This window comes from Anabrus simplex, chromosome 2 (genome assembly GCF_040414725.1).
Source record: "Anabrus simplex isolate iqAnaSimp1 chromosome 2, ASM4041472v1, whole genome shotgun sequence".
Classification (NCBI taxonomy): domain Eukaryota; kingdom Metazoa; phylum Arthropoda; class Insecta; order Orthoptera; family Tettigoniidae; genus Anabrus; species Anabrus simplex.
Genome location: NC_090266.1, coordinates 773,537,606 through 773,553,351, shown reverse-complemented (window position 1 = coordinate 773,553,351; position 15,746 = coordinate 773,537,606). Strand labels below are relative to the sequence as shown.

At 36.5% G+C, this 15,746-nt stretch overlaps 1 protein-coding gene across 1 annotated transcript in view; it reads left to right on the top strand.

The window, feature by feature from the left end:
• Bulli (regulator of MON1-CCZ1 complex protein bulli) overlaps nucleotides 1-15,746 on the top strand; it is a 214,775-nt gene that overhangs the window by 135,237 nt on the left and 63,792 nt on the right. The window contains exon 11 of the mRNA XM_067141454.2: nucleotides 14,310-14,460. Coding sequence (XP_066997555.1) covers nucleotides 14,310-14,460 — 151 coding nt within the window. The remainder of the gene's footprint in view (nucleotides 1-14,309; nucleotides 14,461-15,746) is intronic.

Sequence of the window (15,746 nt, the reverse complement as noted above, 5' to 3'; positions counted from 1 at the left end):
TTACAAGAACAAAGTTAATAAAATGTTGGCATGTGCATGTAATGTGCCGGCCCTGTGGTGTAGGGGTAGCATGCCTGCATCTTACCTGGAGGCCCCGGGTTTGATTCCTGGACAGGTCAGGGATTTTTACCTGGATCTGAGGGCTGGTTCGAGGTCCACTCAGCCTACGTGATGAGAATTTAGGAGCTATCTGACGGTGAAATAGTGGCCCCGGTCTGGAAAGCCAAGAATAATGGCCCAGAGAATTCGTCGTGCTGACCACATGACCCCTCGTATTCTGCAGGCCTTCGGAATGAGCAGTGGTTGCTTGGTAAGCCAAGGCCCTTCAAGGCTGTAGTGCCATGGGGTTAGTTAGCATGTAATGTACTGTTTATGTTTATTTCTTAACAAACCGTTCATACTATTAAGTTACGTTATCACTGTTCTTCCTTTGTCTCATTTCCTCCAATAGACACATGATTAAACTGCTGAAGAGTGTATCTCAAGCATCAGCTTCACATTATGGGCCGATGACCTTAGATGTTAGGCCCCTTTAAACAACAAGCATCAAGCAAGCATCAACCTCACATTACAGTTACTCGGGATTGAATTGGCATATTTCATTGTAACAAATGACGTTGTTAAATTTCCTTTTCCTGCTTTAAATTATGCTAAAGGTAAAAGGTAAAAGGAGATTTACATTTAAAAATACATAAGTTTGTGTTGAAAATTATACTTCATAAAAAAAATTCTATCCACTAATTTCATGAGCTCCTCCCCTAACGTTCTCTCTATGAAAGTTGTTTTTCAAAATTGTTGAACAACCTTAAATCTTAACATAAAAGCCTTTTCAATCTTTAAAAATTTTTTATAACATGAATTCTTGTATTTTGAACTTCACTTCAGCACTAGGCTCGGAAAATTTCTCATATATTTTATTAGTAGAGCTGTAGACTCTTAAATTTCCAAAGGATTGTGATGAATTTTCACCTTTTGCAGTACAAACTTTGATCCACACCGCTTCCAAAATTATATCAAATGATCTAATTCGTGTTAAATCTGTGTACACTAAAGAAATAAAGATACTAAAGCACAGAAGGACATCATAGGGAATTGGTAAAATATATGTGCAGTTTGTCAGTCTGCAACAACATTAGTAAATTTAACTCTAAATAATGTGTTGATGACTATGAACCCGAAATTTTGGAAATTTTTCAAGAAGCTTACAATTTGCTAATTAGTAGTTAACCTGTACTTTATCTCAAGTAAAAATATTGAATGTATTTAATATTAAAAGAACCCGATACCTGGTATTCATTTTTGTTTATAATGTTGTGCTTTGTGATGTAAGAAATAAAATATACTGGTATTAAAAGGGGTAGTAGTATAAATGAGTAGCCCTGTCGCAAAACCAGCTATGTGCATGATAAGCAATTTGTGAAAAATACGTAAAAACAATTAAAACAAAACGGAGGCAGTAGAGGGATTATTGTTTTTGTAAACAATAGGTAAACATGATTGTAATATGTGTACCAAGGCTTTGAAATATATTATGAGTAGAAAACAAGTTATAAGGATATTTTATTTTCATATAGCAGGCTTTGCAACTGTGTTGTTCACATAGCGGTTTTGCAACTCTGGTGCCAGCAATATCGATTGTGCCTTAGTTTTCAGAACCAGCTGCAATTGTAGTGGCAGAGTTTAGTAAAACGCACACTCTTGATTTATGGAATTACGTATTGTGTATGTTACAATATGCAATACATACACATTTCATGAAAGGAAATATTGATTCCCTCCTCTTGAGAGCGCAAGAATGGGCTGGTTTGTAACAGAACGGCATTCTTCTTTGATCTTGTAGTGAAGTGATGCGGTGTTGTTATATTGTGGGATTGCAGTTTATATTTTTACAAGTGATTTCCCTCATTCGTATTCAATTAGTATATTTGCTGCAAACATGTGAAAACTTGGTAGAAAACTATTAAATTGAAATGTATAACCCTAGAGGAGTGAAATAGTTTGGCACACATTAAACCACAATCAACAATTTACACAATCTAAAACATGTAGTTACTTTTATGCTGAGTATTAAAATTGGTGTAGCAAAAAAAAAAAAAAAAAAAAAAAAAAAGGGAGGGTGTAAAGTGCAAGAGGAAAGGTAGTATTATTCATTTTAAGGAACTGTTTTAATTTTGGCTCAGAATCAACATGCCAGCGTGTTTTATCTCGGGCTGCAAATCAGGATATGGTGAAAAAGCTAATAACAGGCGCTTTTTCAAGACACCTAATGACAAGGATGATATTGAAAAGGGGGCTAAGATGAGTCCACGGAACTTTCAGATGAAACTAGAGTTTGTGAAATACATTTCAGTGAAGAGTTGATTATAGAAACACATTATTTTACAGTGGAAGGTGAAAAGATGGAAATACAGAGAGAGAGAGAGAGAGAGAGAGAGAGTGTGTGTGTGGTTTTTTGTTTTTTTGGAAACTGAAACCAGGAAGCAGTTCCTCATATATTCTCGCTCTTGTCATGAATGGTACAACATTGAAGTTCCAACAAAAGGAGTGAGGACTGAAGATAAACTGAAGTCAAATGAGTTAGGAAAATGTAACTCAAATGATGAAGAAAATTGCTGTTCATACATGCTGAACCCTGTTCTTCTCACACATACAATTAACTGAAATAGATCCCATGAAACAGCATATTCTTCCAAAAAGGCAAATTTAAATTCTCAACGAGAAATTAGTTTGAACTGAGATTAATTTCAACACAGCCAAAGCCAGGATTAATATGCTGGAAAAATGCTGGGGCTGTACCTTAATTAAGGCCACGGCCGCTTCCTTCCAACTCCTAGGCCTTTCCCATCCCATCGTCGCCATAAGACCTATCTGTGTCGGTGCGACGTAAAGCCCCTAGCAAAAAAAAAAAAATATATGCTGGAAAAGAAACATAAATCGACTCATTGCCAAGTCATAAGTCATAAGTTAAAAAATGATTATACACGCTATGCTTAAGAAATGTCAGGTTAAAGGTTCCCATGGGATGAGATACAGCAATAATTCCATTTTAAGCAAGTGTGTTGGCCATGTGATTAGGATCGCACACCTGTGAGCTTGCATTCAGGAAATAGTGGGTTTGAATCCCACTGACGGTACCCCTGAAGATGGTTTTCCATTGTTTCCCATTTTCATACCAGGCAAATGCTGAGGCTATACCATGATTAAGGCTGTAGCTACTACCTTCCCAATCCTAGCCCTTTCCCATCCTTCTGTTGCCAAGAACCTTTGCTGCATTTGTGCAACATTAAACAAGTATGGGCTTGTTAAATTACAGAAAAGTCCCACCTATGCAATAAAGTTTCTAATGTTTATTTTATATATTATAAGTAAATATTTCATTCTTCATAGATAACATCATCAGCTTAAAGTTCACTTATTGTTAAAATTGAAATCAAAGTACCATTATTAATAGACTAGCAAGATACCCGTGCTTCGCTACGGTATTATACTGAAATTTAGAATTGAATGCTTATTGTTTTATATATAATCCGCCGAAATTCGCGATCTGACTCGTTTTCTGAGAGAATCCGCCAAAATTCGTGATCTGACTCGTTTTATAATAGATTATGGCAAGTTTCCTCCCATTTTTCAATCTTTCTTTCCAGCAATCGATTTCGTACTTCCCGTGCTAAGTCCAGGTATTCCACCCGGTCAGTTAGGTCCATAATCTTTGCCATCTTTTCCTATAAGCATTTTTAATATGGGTCAAATCCTTCAGGAGATCCAGCGTGGTGTCGTCTTGGGTGCCTTGGCGATACTGAACCCGCGGCCGGACTGCATTCTTAGTCATTACCCGTCCAGGAACCATTTTCAGCGCGGTCCACACATTTGACGACAGTCCAGAACACTTATTATTATTATTATTATTATAGATGTTCGGGACCCCACAGCAAGATGCAAGACCGCTACTTGGCGGTAAATTACATCTGCTATGATTGTCATTGTTGAAAATGTGACCAATACCATTGTCGCGCGTAGGCAAGTGTGCTGGATTTCTGGCCATACGAATGACATACTTCCGTGCATTATTGACCTTATTATGGAGGTGAAAAATTGGACGGTCAATCTCATTCCTATCGTTTATTTCAAATGTGTTTAAATTTTTATTTATATGCCAGGAGAATCTACTGTAATGTAAGAACGTTCTCTGACGGAAAAGATGGCTCTTGAAAACGAACCCAGGAAAGATTAAAAATGATCGGTTTATGATCAGAATAAGTACATCGAAAATCTACAGCCTGTTTCCAGTCATTCGACAGGGTCAGGAATGGAATGAATAAAGCCCCCATATAGCGGCGAAAATAGGAATTGTGCCGGCAGCCGAAACCTGTCGCACTCCTCTGGGGCAATGATTAATGGATGACAAATGAAATGAAATTATATTGGACAGTCTTGTTGGAGTGAATGATGACGGGGAAAACCGGAGTGTCCGTAGAAAAAACTGTCCCGCCTCCATTTTGTCCAGCACGAATGTCACATGGAGAGACCGGGATTTGAACCACGGAATCCAGCTGTGAGAGGCCGTCACGCTGCCGCCTGAGCAACGGAGGCTCCTTATAAATACATTATGAACAGTAAAATCAATTGGTGTCACCTCCTTTTACACCCCACCGCCGTTAAGTTTATTTAGCCACCCCCCCACCCCCGCCAAAAAAACTTAAAGATGGCATGTTTCTTTATGTTAAAGGAGATTCCAAACACTAATGTTCACGTCTATTACCTTCAGTTTTGAGATTAAAATAATTCACTTTTTTTCACTTTCACACCACTCCCCCCCCTAAGTAAATTTCCGGCAAAAAGTACTTGTTTATTTAATAGTAAAGGATCTTCTAAATACCAATCATCACGACTGTAACGCTGTAACTTCTTCAGTTTTTGATTTATGTGTCCTCATGAAAGGAATTCATCTCCTTTTCACTCCCGCCCCCAAGATGATTTGCCCCCCCAAAACGCGTTTTTCTTTGTTTTTAAAGGAGATCAAATACCAATTTTCACGTCTGTAGGCCCTAACAACTTTAGTTTTTAATAGATGTAAGTATTCTCATACAATTAAGTCAATTAATTTTTCAATTCTTCACCCCCCCCCCCCCCCCCCTTCGTTGGATTTTCCGAGAATACGTGTTTCTTTACTTTTAAAGCAGATTCCAAATATCAAATTTCATGTCTGTAGCATCTTCATTTTTGAGACAACAGTAGCCTAATTAAAAGAATTCAACACCCTTTTCAGTCGCTTTACCCCCCCCCCCCCTCCACCCAAGGGGTATTTATGAAAACTAAAAATACATGTTCCTTTATTTTTAACAGAGAAAAAAATACCATTGTTCACTTCTGTAACATGTTCAGTTTTTTTTTTTAGATATACTGTAGACCTATAAATTCTCATTTTAAAATTTCACCCCCTTTTTAGTTCCCCTTAAGAGGAGTTTCCAAAAGCAAATCACCTATGTTTCTTTACATTTACAGGAGATTCCAAATACCACTTTTTACGTCTGTATCATTCTATGTTTCTCAGATATTCTGTAGATATAGTCTTTCAAAAAATTCACCCCAATATGTTACTCCTGTTTAACCGCCATTAATTGAAATTTTCAAAAAAAATATGTGTTTCTTTATTTTCAAAGGAGATCCCATATACAAATTTTCAGTTCTGTAATATCTTCAGTTTCTGAGATATATGTATCCTTATTAAAGGCATTCAACCCATTATTCACCCTTTTACACCCCTCCTATTTGGATTTACAGAAAACAAAAAATACGTGTTCCTTTATTTTTAAAGGAGATTCTAAATATCAATTTTTACATGTGCAAACTTTTAAAGTTTTGAAATATAGATACACTCATTTTAAAAATTCACCCCCCTTTTCCCCCTCCCATTAATTGGATTTTCCAAAAACAAAAAATACGTGTTTCTTTATTTTTAAAAGAGATCAAAAGTACCAATTTTCAGGTCTGTAATATCTACAATTTCTGAGATATAAGTACCGGTATCCTGATTAAAGGCATTCAACCCCTTTTTCACCCTTTTAAACTTGTCCTATTGGGATTTTCTGAAAACAAAGAAATACATGTTTCTTTATTTTTAATGATGATTCTAAATACCAATTTTTACATCTGTAAACTTTCAAAGTTTTGAGATATGTATACACTCATTTGAAAAATTCACCCCCTTTTCACCCCCCCGATTAATTGGATTTTCCAAAAACAAAAAAAATACGTGTTTCTTTATTTTTAAAGGAGATCCAAAACACCAATTTTCAGGTTTATAATATCTTCAGTTTCTAAGATATAAGTATCCTCATTAAATGCATTCAAACTCTTTTTCACCCCTTTCCACCCCTCCTATTGGGATTTTCCGAAAACAAAAAAACACTTGTTTGTTTATTCTTAATAAAGATTCTAAATACCAAGTTTTACATCTGTAAACTTTCAAAGTTTTGAAATATGGAAACACTCATTTTAAAAATTCACCTCCTTTTTCCCCCTCCCATTAATTGGATTTTCCTAAAACAAAAAAATACGTGTTTCTTTATTTTTAAAAGAGATCAAAAGTACCAATTTTCAGGTCTGTAATATCTACAGTTTCTGAGATATAAGTACCGGTATCCTGATTAAAGGCATTCAACCCCTTTTTCACCCTTTTTCACCCGTCCTATTGGTATTTTCTGAAAACCAAAAAATACGTGTTTCCTTATTTTCAAAGAAGACTCTAAATACCAATTTTTACATTTGTAAACTTTTAAAGTTTTGAGATATAGATACACTCATTTTAAAATTTCACCTTTCACCCCCCTTTTCACCCCCTTAGCAACGGAATATCCAAATATCCTCTCTTAGCGAGCACCTACATCTTAATATGAATGTATCCCCAAAATTTCATTTCATTATGTCCAGTAGTTTTGGCTCGGCGATGATGAATCAGTCAGTCAGTCAGTCAGTCAGTCAGTCAGGACAAGCTATTTTATATATATAGATTGCATATTTAAAATACATTCACAGAATTATATCATGTTAAAGTAACATCTAACAAGATTAGAGATGTTATATTTCAAAGAAGCAGGTAGTATATGTTGTAATGTGTAATATGAAGGAAGTTCTCTTATTCAGGACTACACACTTAATTTAAAACTTGTACAGGTACTTATTGAAATAGGGTAAAGTTCATATTACACTCTCCATGATACATAAATAAGAGTATTAAAGTCTGAGTTATGTCTAAGGATGGACACTATATCAATTATCAATGAAATAATTCTTGATGTGGGGCTTTTCATGTAGTTGCAAATTAAGGCCAGACATATAACATTCAAATACTGTTGTGGGTTTGCAGTGATGCTGCAGATGTTAAACTCTCATTCTAGATGTCCAAATATTTGATCCGGTGGGATGAATGAATGACCTACTTTAGCCCTTTCAGACCTGAAAGAAAACTGGAGGTGTGAATTTTTGTATGCACATCAAAAACTTACTAAAATGCACACACATATATATGTGTATTTATAGCTTATTTTACAAAATAAAAACTAACTTCTGAAAAAAAGTACCCACACAGTTGTACATGTCAGGACTTAATTCACTACTTACAAAAAAAAAAATTCAACTCAGTACATGTGAATATACAGTACATGTGCATGATCAAAATAATGTTCTATTTTACAGTGTGGAATGATTTGAAACCATTAAAATCTTTGCTCAAACACAAGTATATCTAGGTACATTACATTTCTTACAATGAATAAGAGTTTTACTTTTACAAATCCTTTCGGCGGCAGCACCTTGCTGTCAGACCTGAAATAAAACTGGAGGTGTGTATTTTTGTTTGTACGTCAAAAACTTCCTAAAATGCTCTAAAATACATGTTTATAGTTTATTTTACAAAATAAAACTATCATCTGAAATAAAGCACCCTATCAATCACTACTGATCTGCATTTAGGGCAGTCGCCCAGGTGGCAGATTCCCTATCTGTTGTTTTCCTAGCCTTTTCATAAATGATTGCATAGAAATTGGAAATTTATTGAACATCTCCCTTGGTAAGTTATTCCAATCCCTAACTCCCCTACCTAAAATGAACATTTGCCCCAATTTGTCCTCTTGAATTCCAGTTTTATCTTCATATTTTAATCTTTCGTACCTTTAAAGACATCACTCAAACTTGACCAAATGTTCTATTCTACAGTGTGGAGCAATTTAAAATAATTAAAATCTTATACATTACATTTCGTACATTGTGGATGATTTGTCCTTTTACAGCCCTTTTGGTGGCAGCGCCCAGCACTCCTGTATGCATTGCCTGTAGGGAAACTTATCATGCACAATTGTGCATATCAACATTTAAAACTTCATGGTATTACGTACAATGTTGCATCTTCGAATTTACTTTCACTAACCAATTTATACACTTCATTGTTTACCTTCTGATATTCGGTAAAGCTTCTAGATTAATATGAATGCAATAAATAAATACTTACTTTTGGCATTACTGCTTCCCAACCATCTTGCCAATCAACTGTATCTTTAAACTCTTCTTCCTGAAATCTGATGGTCAAGCACTAAATAAAAATAACTGAAGTACATGCTACATGTCTTGCACAAGTGCTGCAGTCTGGTCTAGCGCCAAGAAAACGTCAAATACTCCCAGACATAAATAAAATACGAACCCGCACAATTGTCCATACACGGTCTGAAAGGGATTGGGAACATTGATTAATATTATGAGGTCCTTCAAGAAGAAACCAGTTTTCTTATTTTGGCCACCACATCCATCAGAGGATAATCTGACTATGGTGACAGTGGAGAACAGCGGATGCTATCTGATTAGAGCCTTTTTCTGAATTAATTTTCGGACCCTATGTAAGAAAACATGTTGGCTTTGCTTTGAGAAAATTTGGAGGGTTATTCATATACTGTGTTGTAAATATAGAGTTTTCTGGGATAATATGCAGTCTAGTTAGATATTCTCGGTAATACGACGTTCTTTCGACAGTCATACTGAGAGTGAGTTCATTGTCCTTCGGTTTACTCAATTTTTCATAGAAAGCATAAGCTTTAAGCTGGAATTTCCATTTTATTCTCTCAGGCGTACTCTTCTTGGCTTACATCCTATTCTCAAGAAGACAACATGTTGAGCATTTGTCTGCACAAGGGCTACTGAACCCCATATTGAAATGTTCCTTGAATATTTGTCTGTAATAGACATACTCTACATGAAGATCTTCACGAGGATATTGTTCTTTGCACATAGACCACATTTTTTGAATAATGAGATTACTACATAAGTACTGCTGATGTCTGTCTTTGCCATACGGTTTAAATGACCGTATGTAATTTTTTACAGCCTCTCGTTTCTGTTTGTATTTATGTGATTTTCTATCACCACCATGAGTCTCAGGTGGCATTGTACCTTGGACAAGAAATGTGTGGCATACTCTGTTCACCATCACTACTTATTTTTAGGATGTCAAGAAATGTTCTTTATGACATTTTCTCTTTTCTTGGGCAAAAGAAAACTTGTACTCACTTGATGTCAAATTGAGTTACCTGGAGTTGTACGTCTCTATGGAGATGAAACAGAAAGATGTTGAAGTATGAAATGATTATGCCATTCTTTGTCTAGATGTTGACAGAATCTCTGGTGAATCCTTCTGACATCTTGCAAAGACAATTCCTTGTATTGAAATGTACCTGTCTGATGTCTGCAGGTTGACATATTTAGAAATTTGGGCCAATATGTGATATAAAAGGAACCAGCAAACAAGAAGAGAATGATGCAACTATCCACGTTTTATTTTACTATGAATATTGCACCTAGAGGAAAGTAAGCCTGCAGTTTCCTAATAATGCTATATCATACAAAAAAATTCAAAATTGAAATGCAGTATGAGAGCTGATACCCATGAAGGTTAAACATAGACTAGAATTTTTATAGGCACTTATACTATTTCCCTCCCCTGTGAACCATGTGACCTTGTCATGGTGGGGAGGCTTGCATGTTCCAATGAAGCAGATCACCTAGCTGCAGGTGCAACCATATCGGATGGGTATCTGTCAAAAGACCAGTCTAACAAATGGTTTATGGAAAGGGGGGTAGCAGTCTTTAGGATGTTGCAAGGGCGGCAGTCTGGATGATTGACTGTTATGGCCTTGTAACAATACTCAACATGGCTTAGCTGTGTTGATACTGCTACACGGCTGAAGGCAATGGGAAACTACAGCCGTAACTAACTCCCAAGCACAAGCAGCTCTCTCTGTATGAATGATGTACTGATGATGGCTTCCACCCCGGTAAAATATTCTAGAGGTAAAATAGACCCCCATGCGGATCTCCAGGTGGACTACTAGAGATGGTGCAATCTTCAGGAAGATGGATACTGACATTCTGCAAGTTGGAGCGTGGAATGTTAGAAGTTTGAAATGTTATGGTAGGTTAGAGAATCTGAAAAGGGAGATGGATAGACTAAAATTGTATGTAGTTGGTATAAGTAAAGTACGTTGGCAGGAAGAGCAGGATTTTTGGTCAGGCTACTACAGGATTATCAAGACAAAATCAAACAGGGGAAATGCAGGAGTTGGTTTAATAATGAATAAGAAGATAGGGCAGCGGGTAAGCTACTACGACCAGGATAGTGAAAGGATTATCGTTGTTAAGATAGAGACCAAACCAATGCCGACCGCATTAGTACAGATCTATATGCCTACTAGTTCAGCAGATGATGAAGAAATCGAAAGAATATGTGAAGAGATAGAAGATTTAATACAATATGTAAAAGGTAACCACACCCGGGTGACTGGAGTGGGACATTGATGATGATGATGATGATGATGATGATGATGATGATGATGTAAAAGGTGATGGGAATCTAATTGTGATGGGAGACTGGAATGCAGTGGTAGGCCAAGGAAGAGAAGATAATACAGTAGGGGAATTCCTATTGGGACAAAGGAATGAAAGAGGACGTCGGTTGGTTGAATTATGCACCATTCATAAGTTAATCCTTGCTAATACTTGGTTCAAACACTGCAAACAATGGCTGTATACGTGGACAAGACTTGGAGACACTGGAAAGTATCATATAGACTTCATTATGATTAGACAGAGATTCAGAAACCAGGTGTTGGATTGCAAAGCTTTCCCAGGAGCAGACGTGAACTCTGACCACAACTTATTGGTCATGAAATGCCGTCTGAAGTTGAAAAAATTGAAGAAAGGAATGCAAGACATGTTGAAGGAAACGAGTGTGAGGGACTGTTTCAAGGAACATGTTGCACAAGGACTAAGTGAAAAGGCTGAAGGAAACACAATAAAGGAAGAATGGACAGTCATGAAGAATGAAGTCTCTAAGGCTGTTGAAGAAATGTTAGGAAGAAAGGAAAGATCAACTAAGAATCAATGGATAACTCAGGAGATACTAGTCCTGATTGATGAACGATGAAAGTACAAGAATGCAAAAAGTGAAGAGGGCAGAAAAGAATACAGGCAATTAAAGAATGAAGTGGATAGAAAGTTCAGGACAGCTAAGGAAGAATGGCTGAAGGAGAAGTGCAAGGATTTTGAAGGTTGTATGGTCCTAGGAAAGGTAGATGCTGCATACAGGAAAATCAAGAAAACCTTTGGAGAAGGGAAAACTAGGTGTATGCATATTAAGAGCTCAGATGGAAAACCACTTCTAGGGAAAGGAGACAATGCAGAAAATGACAGGAACAAGGTAAAGATGTAGATGATATGGTTCTGGAACAAGAAGAGGCTGTTGATGCTATGAAATGGGAGACCAAATTTTGAGGTCAGAATTTCATAGAGCTTTGAGAGACCTAAATAGGAACAAGGCATCTAGAATTTTTGACATTCCCTCTGAATTACTGACTGCCTTAGAAGAAACCAGCATGATGAGGTTATTCCATCTAGTCTGTAAGATGCATGGGGCAGGAGAAGTGCCATCAGATTTTCAGCAGAATGTTGTTATACTCATTCCTAAGAAGGCCGGTGCTGACAAGTGTGAAAACTACCAACCCATTAGTTTAGTATCTCATGCCTGCAAAATTTTAACACTTATTATTTACAGAAGAATGGAAAGACAAGTTGAAACTGAGTTGGGAGGAGATCAATTTGGCTTCAGAAGACATGTTGGAACACGTAAAGCAATCATGACTTTGCGTCTGATCTTAGAGGATCGAATTAAGGACAAGCCCACATACATGGCGTTCGTAGATCTTGAAAAGGCATTTCATAATGTTGATTGGTCCACACTATTTGAGATTCTGAAGGTGATCGCGATCAGGTACTGAGACCGAAGAATGATCTATAATCTGTATAAAAATCAGTCTGCAGTGATAAGAATCAAGGGCTTTGAATAACAGGCATCTATCCAGAAAGGTGTCTGGCAAGGTTGCAGTTGTCCTCCCTCCTTTTCAATGTTTATACAGAACAGGCAGTAAAGGAAATCAAAGAGGAAATTGGGAAGGGAATCACAATCCAAGAAGAGGAAATCAAAACCCTGTGATTTGCTGATGATATTGTTATTTTATCTGAAACTGCAGAAGATCTGGAGAAATTGCTGAATGGTTTGGACACAGTGTTGAAGGAGTACAAAATGAAAATAAATGAGCCCAAAACAAAGGTAATGGAAAGATTGGGAAATGAGGTCTTCAGGGAAATGGATGAATATTGTTACTTGGATAGTAAAAGTAACTAATGATGGCAGAAGTAAGGAGGACATAAAATGCAGACTAGGACTAGCAAAGAAGGCCTTTCTTAAGAAGAGAAATTTGCTCACTCGAACATTGATATAGGAATTAGAAAGATGTTTTTGAAGACTTTTGTCTGGAGCATTGCACTGTATAGAAGTGAAACATAAACGATAGCTAGCTCAGAACGAACAAGAATAGAAGCTTTTGAAATGTGGTGTTACAGAAGAATGCTGAAGGTGAGTTGGATAGATCAAATCACAAATTAAGAGATACTAAATTGAATTGGTGAGAGGAGATCAATTTGGCTAAATTGGCCAGAAGACGGGATAGAATGATAGTACACAACTTAAGACACCCAAGACTTGTGCAGTTGGTTTTTGAGGTAAGTGTAGGTGGTAAGAATGGTAGGGTTAGACCAAGGTATGAATATGACAAGCAGATTAGTGCATATGTAGGATGCAGTAGTTATGCAGAAATGAAAAGGTTAGCACAGGATAGGGTGGCATGCAGAGCTGCATCAAACCAGTCTGTGGACTGATGACTCAAACAGCGTATGCTATTTCATGTTAGGTACCAGAATTTAAATTAATGCCAATAAAATACTGACAAGCATACCTTGAAACTTTAGCTATGTTTGTTTTCATGTCTCAGGACATCTCATTGTCGTCGTTGATCTTTGAGATTCAGTCTCTGCAGTAAATTTTGTGTCCCCACCACTATCATTATTTTCTTTGGCATATCTTCATTTCAAACAAATTCAAAACATCGGCAAACTGTACGTGATGTGCAGACAAGTACAACACGGTTCAACCCGGAAATTAAATGAAATAATAGCAAAGCTGTCTGTCTGCAGTAGAAATAAGCATTTTATCATTATTTTCTTTGACAGAGAGGAGTCCAATGCTGCTGTAATGGAATGGAAAATAGCAGACTTTGCAAATCTAGCCAAAGGCTGGCCATGTTAGTTAATATACATATAACAGATTTTGTGAATGTAAACATGGATCTGTGAGTTAAGCAGGCTTTGCATCCATAAATGCCATTCATGTAGCACATTTTGCAACTGTGTGCAGTTTTTTTATTTCAAATTTAAAGCTACTATAGCTTGTTTAGGAACCTGAAACATAGCTAAATAAGAAGCAACATGGGATACCATTATCTCATTTTTTGTAATTTTATGCACATAATTGGTTTTGCAAATGAGCTACTAAAATCTAAACTAATTAAAAGCTGATAGCTTATAAAAATGTTATCTGATACAAATGTTTTACTTGTAAATCTGTGTACATTAAGGAAATAATGATACAGATGCAGATAAAGACATTATAGAAAATGAGAATAAATAGACATGCAGTGTGCTAATCTACAGCATTATTAAATTAAACTCCAAAATAGCATTATTTAAAACAAATTTTATCAGAAAGTGAAACTGCTTTCACAAATCTCTTTATATTAATCCATATTTCCCATCGAAATATTTTGACTTTATCAGCAACTAGTCACAGTCCTGAATGTTACCCCATATACTGTCCTTAAAATCCAGTATTTTCATTTTCTGATGCAATTGTAAATTCACTATTCGTCTTTCAGATGGGAACTCCAGCTTCCTCTGGTATTGGTGTGGCTGCTGCTAAACCTAGTGCTCCAGTGATTCCTAAAGCTTCTGTCGTAATAGATCAAGCAGATCTTTACACTAATGTATTTTCACGATATGCCGATTACAAAGATGAAGAGAATAATGGTATGTCACCATATCATAGGATAGAAACAAACTACTTCTAACCCTCTGACCTGCAGTCACTTAACTGTCTTTATCTTTTGTCCCAGAACTCCTTGCTAAGTGTACTGTCATATGTGTTGAGAATGTCACTTCCACATTGCTTTATGTGGTGAAATACTTCAAAAAACGTTAAGAGCCTTTTAAACTGAATTTGTCTGCAATAGATTTCTATTTGGTGTTAATATTTTAATATGAACAATTCTCTGAGTAAATTAGAATTAGTATAACCAAATCTTTTCAATAAAGAGAATGCAGAGAGACAGTGTGTATGTATTGAAACGTTTGTTCTAAATCAGGGAATATAAAGCTCTGTATGAATGCCAGGAACTGTATACTTTAGCCTGCTGCCAACACTGATGAGGCATAGTTGGAGATTTTTTAAAAAAGTTTTTTCACAAACAAATTGTCCATGTACAGTTGAGACTCAGCTGGAATTCAAGAATGTTCTGTATTTGAATTGTATAGTTTCAACATGTGTAGCCGCTCAGAAAAAGAGTTCCTCGCATTTAATATTTTGTCAGATATAATTTTAATTATTCATCATCATCATCATCATCCATTTTCCTCAATCAGATTCTGCTGGGTTGGAATGTTTATGGCACCTTTCCATCTTCCTCTATCCAATCACCATTGTTCATCCTTAACTGTGTTCCAATTCAGGTTTCTTCTAATTAAAATATTTGTGATCATTTTCAACCACTTTAGTCTAGATCTCCTTCTTGCCCTCTCTTCTTCTGTCTGGGTTTCCATCATCCGCTTCGGCTTCCTTCCCCCTTTTAACATGTCCACACCATGTAAATTTATCCCTCTCCATTCTGTTGAAAAGCTTTTCCATTTCTTTTCTGACCACCTCATTTCTTACTTTGTTCTTTCTTGTCTTTCTTATCAAATTAAAAATTTAATTTCACTGGCCCGAATTTTATTCTCCTGTCTTTTTCTCAGTGTCCAGGTCTCAGCTGCATATGTCAGTATTGGGCAGCAGTACATCTTATGCACACTCTGTTCTCCCCACATGTGTTTGGACATTGCTGCAACAATTTTTGTCCATGTTTTACACTTCATTGGTACTTTCTTCCTCCACACCAGGTTTTGCACACTCTTGCAGAATGAATTTCCCTGTTGAATCCTTTTACTGATCTCCATGTCCAGCCCTGCATCAGTTCGTTTCCCACGTACTTGAAGCTTTCCACAATTTCAAGATTTCGTCCCTTTATTTTTATATAATTCCTTTTCCCTTCCCTCTCTCC